Here is a 7,844-nt window from a genome sequence, read left to right on the forward strand (position 1 = left end):
GACAAAAGCAAAGATCGATAGTATGTGTGATACCTGCCACGTTCCAGCGAGCCAGATCTCGCGTTCGTGCTTCGCGATACCAGGAAAGCTCCGCCGCACTGATAGAGGATGGCCAGTGCCCTATTTTTGCTCGATGATTCTGGGTACCCCAACTATTGAAGTCCCCAGGAGTCCTTCGAAGGACTGGAATGGGCCGACGAGCGGGCAGGCCATAGAAAGCGATGGCGTCGGCTTGGATAGAGTCTCGTGGCACTGGGCCTAGTCCGACATGATGGTTTAGGAACTGGAGGAGTAAGGGTCTATGGATAGAGGTGTGAAGAAGAATGCGGGCACCGATGCTGGTTCCCCAAGAATGGGCAACCTGATCGTTCAGTTCTTCTTCTTGATCGATGACTATCTTCTTTGGGGGAGCCATTTCTGGGTTTCTATGAGGAAGATGTTGGAAGAAAGAGGGTTTCTAGGTTTAGGAGACTAAAAGAGTTTCTGATGTGACAGGTCTGAAGCGGCTGCGGGTTTAAATAAGAAATTTTGTGAGGGAAACGATACGACAGAAAGGCGTTTTCGCAAGCGAAAGGACGCGACCATCATTAATGATATCGTTTCAAGCAATCGGCGCGTCGTTTTAGTCCCCTTCAATCAGTTACATCTTAGCGGGCCTGATTTCGGGGTCTGGGGGGCAATGTTTGAGCCCAAAAGTATTTTTGGCAAGATCCTTTAGTGGATTTAGCCCAGCGGGCCGATACCTGCGGCCTAGAAATAAGCCTACTTGGGTTTGGGGTATAGCTTCACGCATTCCGTGATCCATAAGGAAAACGAAACCTTATTGGAATCAAGTAGCAATGATTGAATAGGAAACTTCAATCAATAATCCTTCTATAGCAAGGAACAGTCGAAACCCTAGGTGTATAAATACCAGGTTTAAAGGACAAACGTGGACCTCTCTCGAATCAATCAATCCCAGCGATTACAAAGCCTCCCCGGAGCAGACCTTCAACCTTGTTGAAACCCGGCGACCGTACTTCTAGTCCTAGTCTCTCCAAGAGCCGACTGCCAGTGCTACTGCCGTCGATACTACCAGCGAAGCAAGGGTAACGCCCTCGCAACCCAGCGAAGCTAAAGTCATGCTTTAGCGAAACCCTGTGCTTTCTCCAAACTTCCCAATGATTGCTCTGCTCAGCCTACAACATTGAGTATCGATTCGGTGACGCGAAGAGATCACATCCAAAGCCCTTATCCATAAGGAAAAAAGTCCTTTCTCGGAAGGCTAGAAAAGAACCTTTGCGGCGAGGTTGATGCTCTCCTCGTCCACAACGCTTGAAGAAGAAGTCAGGTCAAGGGACTCCCCTAACGACTGCACCCCACGGTGCTAGCACGCCTGCGCACACGCTCAAAAGAGACAGTTTGCAAGCCAACTGGTTTTGGAGCCAAACACTTCCTTTGTACGTGGGCCTTCAATATAAATACATGATTCATATGGCGGGTGATCCATTATGGGAAGCACAACAATGACCACCAATTGTAGTAATTGCAAGACGAGGCTTCCTCATCTAACCTCTCATCCAACCTCCCCAATTCCCCGTGTTACTCAATATTATCGCTGCTTCTGTGGTTATGTTAATCTGATTGAGACGACCAAGAAAGCTGATCTTGCCCGGCACCACCACGAAGGTCAGCAGCAGCAGGATAGCCATCGGGGACGAACTTCCAGCTGGATTAATTGGCTTATAAAGGGATCATCACCATCATCGTCGTCCAAGAACTGTAAATCCCCATCACCGTCACCGTCACCGTCATCGTCATCAACCAGCTTAATAAAAAGCTGTGGCAGAAAGCGCGCACTTCTTTGCGGAGTGACATACCAGGAGCGCAAGTACAAACTCAAAGGCACTTACAATGACGTCAATAACATGAAACAGTTGTTGATCAACACCTTTTGTTTTCCACCCGACTGCATTCGCATACTATCAGGTACGTATATATATTTGGCGTACAGATCTACTCTAAATTGCAGATCAAAAATGAACTAGGCGTACATAAAGTTATTCTCTAATGATCGATAGCTTATGAAAGAAGAATATAATCTTATCGTATATAAAAGTAGAAAAGACGCCTGATTCCTTGTGATATTTTGTAAAGGAATCAATTGACTCGACGCATAAAAGGGCATATACTTAAACAACTAGCTACTTCATCTCTCTATAACAATGCGATTTAGATATAAGAATATTCAGAAAATTCTAACTCGAATTAGGCCGAGTGTTTTGTTTTGGGAAGTAGTAATTAATTAGTAATATGGTGGATGCATGCAGAAGAAGAAGGGCAACCGAAAGAGCTGACTCCCACAAAGAAGAACATAGAGAAATCCCTGAAATGGCTTGTGGAGGGGTGCCAGGCAGGAGATTCGTTGGTGTTCTACTTCTCAGGACACGGACTCCGACAGCCCGATTTCAGAGACGACGACGTTGACGGGTTCGACGAGACTATATGCCCTCTTGATTTCATGGAAGAGGGCATGATCCTTGACAATGATATCAATTCAACCATCGTTCACCCACTCAAGGAGGGCGTCACACTGCATGCTATCGTTGATGCTTGTCATAGTGGAACAATTCTTGATCTACTCTACGTCTACGACCGTAAAGGGTGAGTCTTATACAAACTATATATACGTTACCAATAGTATGCTATAAACTGATTGATCTATTCTATTGTTAATATTGTTGCAGGAACAAGTGGAAGGATAATAGTCCTCCTTCTGGTGCTAGGAAAAGTACAAGTGGAGGGTTGGCAATTTGCATCAGTGCCTGCGAAGACGATAAAATGGCAGCAGATACAACTGTACGTACACAACCTAGTTAATTTTGATCTTACCAGTTAATCAAATTGTAGCTAGGGTTTGTGTTGAATAAATATATTATATATCTATGCCCTTGTGCAGGCTTTTGATCGAAATGTAATGAATGGTGCCATGACATACATTCTTATTGAAATTATTAAGAACCACTCTGGTAAAGGCATTACGTATGGGGAACTGCTCGACTTGATGTGTGATCAAATTCAAAGGATTAATGGGGATAGATGCCTCAACTCCAGAATCTTGAGAAAAGTTTTTCGACATAAAATCATTCAGGTACGGTCAGTTTCAGCATTTTTTTTTTGTTTAATTAATGTTTCGTTTTGAAAAATATTAACTGCAACCAAAGCAAGCAAATATTTGCTACTGTGTAATGTGGGTCCCCGTCATATATGCAGCAACCTTTATTGTCATCGTCCGAAGACTTCGATGTATACAAGAAGAAATTTCTCTTGTAGTAAGATGTGGGAAATACTGTAATGATGTTCAATTCATTTGCAAGAACTTCCGAATTATTGTATATTGGGTCTATATGTTATACTTCAAGACTAGAGTAGTAAAACAAAGCATTATCTCATTGTTTGGATGGAGAAGAAAGAGACCCCAAAGTGGGGCTCAAGGTTTGGGCTGTGTGACTAGAGAGAGAACACAGAAATTTCGATTATATTATAGTTATATGTACAGGTCATTATATTATAGTTATATGTACAGGTCTTGCAGTAAACCTAGAATTACTCAGAAAGCAGACTATAGATTGGGTCTCATTACCTGTCAAAATAAACAAGGTCAGAGAGAAGACTGGGATGTTGGCATACGACTCTCCGATGCTTAAGTCACTCAATAACGGTAAGGGAGAGATTAATTGCTTACCATAAATAAAAGTAATTGCATATTTAAATGGTACGTATGATTGTGGATTTGCCTTTTCCATTGCCAATGAGACTTACCAAAGTTGGTTATGTGAGGTCATGGTCTTCGCTGGATTTGTCCCTAGGGGCGGTCCCGGTCAATGTATGTGCCGGGTCCTAGAGGCCCACATTGTAGGGCTATTCCAGGTGTCTCCCGATGGTGCATGCTTGGTTCCCGCTTGGCTCTATGCCTAGTTTTGTGCTTGATACGTAGCTAGTATGTGCATACAGTGGTGGTGTGAGGTGTAATATCTGAGATATTTTGTGAAGTACGGACCAAAGGACAAAGCAATTCAAAAATGAAATTTAAATTTCAAATATATGTCACATGGGACAAAGAGACTCTACCATCTATTACAAGTTTACAACCATGACATGCCACTAGGGCTGCACACGGATTGGGTTGGATCGGTTTTGACTCCAAACCGTCTCTATGCTAAAATGAGCGGTTAGGCATTTTGGAGAATTGGTCATAAAAAAATTAAAAAAAAAACTTAATCCGACCCAATCCAATCCAATTGAAGATGGTTTGTTCGATCGGTTAGGTGGTTTTCGCCTATATAATAATAACATGTTATTTATGAAAAAATTCATAGTAAAAATTCAATCTCAATAACTAAAATTTTGTTAAATTATCTAAATTTAAAAATTCAATGATTAATAACCAAAACATATAGTCAAAAACTAAAATCTAAATTAGAATTAAAGTGATTCACTTATTTAAGGACTTAGTCACAGTACTAGCTTAATATGATAGTATGAATGGCCAAAGAATGTGAGATTGAGAGATCAGAGATGTTATGTGAGAGGATCAAAAAACTTATTACGTCCCGAACCTAAATTTACCGGTTTACTAGTCATTCGGGCGGTAAACAACAATTACTCTCACTTTTTACTTCGTTTCGGTGCTTTTCGTTGACCAAAAGTTGATTTTTTGTTTCGTTCCTTAATTGAGAAAATTTCCTTCATGAAAGTTGTAGAGGACGTCAAACTGAGTTTGTGGACACGTGGCACGCCTAAATCAGAGTTCGTATGAATTAGATATGGTCTGTAGAAGTTAAACATTACGCCGGAGTTTTTCGGAGATGTTGGAAGGGCAAAATGGTCTTTTCACAAAGTCAACTATATAAGAGAAGAAACCCTAACCTCTCTCATTTCTCCCTCTCTCTCTCTTGGCCGCACGGCCTCTCTTCCTCTCTTATCCCCGATCCCTCTCTTTTTCTTCTCTTCCTCTGCCATCATCGGAGACCACCAACTCTGGCTACCACTCCACTACACCGCCACCACCAAGAAAGCGAGTGAAGGACGGCGACCCAACCCAAGAAGAATCACCGACAAACACCGCCTCCAGCCTACGCACGCGACACCTATGGCTGCGACGCCACTGTTCCTTCTCTCTTTTCGATTTCCGGCCACTATCTCAATTTACCGCTAACATCAATACACCCAGCAAGCACTGAGGAAAGAAAACCCAGAAGTTTCAGCGCCTAGCGAAGCCGGACGTTGCCGTACTCCCTGTCACCGGAATTTGGGTTCTGCAAGGATCGATGCGTCGTCTCCGGCCACTTCTCCACCACCGGATTCCCATGCCACCATTGTTAGGTAAATTATCGCCTTTTCTCTTCTGTTGGAGCTGCTAGTTGATGAGAATTGAATCCCTAATCTCGATTATATAATTTTGGAATGTGAGGGTTTTGAATTATGGGTTATGGAGCTTATGGAAAAAGAGGTGGGCACTGGTTCAGTTCGATGTATATTGAAGGAAGGAATTTGGGTGATTGATGGTGGAGGAATGAAGTTCCGGCAAAGCGAGTCTAAGTTTGGAAAAGAAGAATGGTAAGGATCGCGGTGTTGGATATATTTTGCATTGTGTTATTGTACATAATGTAGATATGGTTCTGTGATTTGTTTGAAGTGGAATTGGTTTGTGTTGCTTGAATTATATTGGAATTTGGCATGGAAATGGAAAGGGGATTGTAATGGTTAAAAGAATGGAAAAGAGTAGTGATGGTGATATGGTACTGTGGTTAATCAAATGGTGGTTTGGTTTAATAATGGTGATATAGGACCTAAGAAGCACTGATACGGTACGAGTATCTAGATACGATACGATCGGATACGTGGATACGGCAAATCTGAAATATAATTGGATACGGATACGAGAAGGATACGTCAATTAAATAATATATATATATATATATATATTTTATACTTATCTTCTTCCGAATCCTAACATCACTATGAGTGGCAACAACTAATATTTTTTAAAAAGGTATTAAAATATCCTTTATCCTTTTAGCATCAAACCCATAAAACCATCAGATTGTCATCAAAAAAAAAAAAACCAAAACCATCAGACCTTTCTAGTCGAATCGAAGCAATCAAACCCATATAACCAAAGCATTAGACCTTTCTGGTCGAATCAAAGAAATCAAACCCATAAATCCTTTCATCCTTATCCTTTTATCATCAAACCCATGAAAGCATCACACCCTTAAAACCAATCGAAGAACTTGTACCATCACAGAAGCAATCAAATTCATATGGGTAAGAAGAAGAGAGGGGAGAACGTAACGAAGCGAGCCTAATTGAAGCTCCAACCTCCAAGCTCCAGGTGAATCGAAGAAGAGGAGAAGAGAAGAACAAGTCTGATTGATCTGTAGTCTGTGACTTGCGAAGAAGATGAGAAGAGAAGTGAATGACCAAGCGGCGTATCCGGTTTATTTACATACTACGTATCCGCAAAGGATACTGACGTATCCAAACCGTATCCAATCTGGGTCCGCGTATCCAAGCGTATCCAAGCCGTATCGTACCCGTATTCCGGATCGATACGGGATACGAGGCCAAATTGCAGTATCCGTGCATCATAGTATAGGACTAATGAAATCGCCTGCTATTTATCTTCTGGTTCCTATTAAGGGAGATGTAATCAGATTTAATTAATAAGGAATTTGTATGAAATTTGCATTTGGAACGATTTAATGGACTCGGTAATGAAAGTGGTATATTTTATTAGTCAAACTTAAGAAGATTTTCAATTAAAGTCAAAGGAGTAATTTATAACAAAGTATTTTGTGCTACTATATTCTGGAATTTCCGTGAGAGCGGAATACTTCAGAAATGGTAAACGTGGGTAAAATTTCTTGAGGTAGATATACCAAGTAAGTGGTCGAGTAGAATGATTCAAAATATATTTTGGAAAGTAGCTTGATCATCATATCCTAAGGGATCTTTAAAGAATTTGAGCAATGAAATTATTGATCGAATACTTATCGATTTTAATTGCTTATTAAAGGACTCGGACATGAATACTCAAAGTTGGATGTACGTCCAATTTATAAGGGATCGTAGGAGGATAAGCAAACCCGACGTACGGGGAGCTTGCTATTGCATATCATAGCGTAAACCTGTGAGTGGACTTTTGTTTTAAATATTGATGCATGCGCTTATTTTCTGGAATTAATGCTTTCTGGAAATTGATTTCGGTTTATCTCGTGCTTTTGCTTTCAATAATGATTTTCAGAGATTAATTATGATTTATCTCGGTATGACTTTCGGAATTTGGTTTTGGAATATTTGATTATTATTTGGAAATATGATTTACGTGATTTTTTTTCGACGATTTATTTTACCGAGATGATTGCCGGATTACATATTATATTTAGTAGTCAATTTTGAGATATTCTGGAATATTACTGGAAATGAGATTTTTCCGAAGGAATTTGTGCTCGTACTAATTTCCGGGTTTGGTTCTAAATTTGAGAGTATTTGGCGTGCATGGTCACGTCACTTGAATATACTTATTGTTTTCTCGTGAGATATTGGGGAAGCTTTATGATTGACTGGTTTTCGATTGTTTTTCCTCACCATACTCGGGTCATTTAATTAGGTCTCCTCCTCACTTACTTTGTGTTTGTGAGTGGCAGTTGAGGTAGCTTATTCTCCTCCTCACGTGAGTGGTAGTCGAGGTTATTAGTTCTCCTCCTCACACAATCTATGTGTGAGTGGCAGTCGAGGGTAGGTAGAGCCTAAGGGGCTCCTTTACCCGTATGGTGATTTCTTCTTCCCCATATCCTATT

At 40.9% G+C, this 7,844-nt stretch overlaps 1 protein-coding gene across 1 annotated transcript; it reads left to right on the plus strand.

Moving 5' to 3' along the window:
• Positions 1-1,505: 1,505 nt before the first annotated feature.
• Positions 1,506-3,738, plus strand: LOC112169481 (metacaspase-1). The gene is made up of 5 exons (XM_024306517.2): positions 1,506-1,968; positions 2,310-2,643; positions 2,727-2,838; positions 2,939-3,130; positions 3,253-3,738. Exons 1-5 carry the CDS (start codon positions 1,506-1,508, stop codon positions 3,310-3,312), a joined length of 1,161 nt encoding a protein of 386 aa, XP_024162285.2. The 3' UTR covers positions 3,313-3,738.
• Positions 3,739-7,844: the final 4,106 nt, after the last annotated feature.

The sequence above is a fragment of the Rosa chinensis genome, chromosome 6 (assembly GCF_002994745.2).
Source record: "Rosa chinensis cultivar Old Blush chromosome 6, RchiOBHm-V2, whole genome shotgun sequence".
Taxonomy (NCBI): Eukaryota; Viridiplantae; Streptophyta; class Magnoliopsida; order Rosales; family Rosaceae; genus Rosa; species Rosa chinensis.

What these genes read in the sequence shown, in the direction of transcription:
- LOC112169481 (XM_024306517.2), top strand. Translation starts at nt 1,506, where the DNA reads ATGACCACCAATTGTAGTAATTGCAAGACGAGGCTTCCTCATCTAACC. An exon ending in TACGTCTACGACCGTAAAGG is followed by an intron (nt 2,644 to 2,726) that starts GTGAGTCTTATA and finishes ATATTGTTGCAG; the next exon opens with GAACAAGTGGAAGGATAATA. An exon ending in AAATGGCAGCAGATACAACT is followed by an intron (nt 2,839 to 2,938) that starts GTACGTACACAA and finishes GCCCTTGTGCAG; the next exon opens with GCTTTTGATCGAAATGTAAT.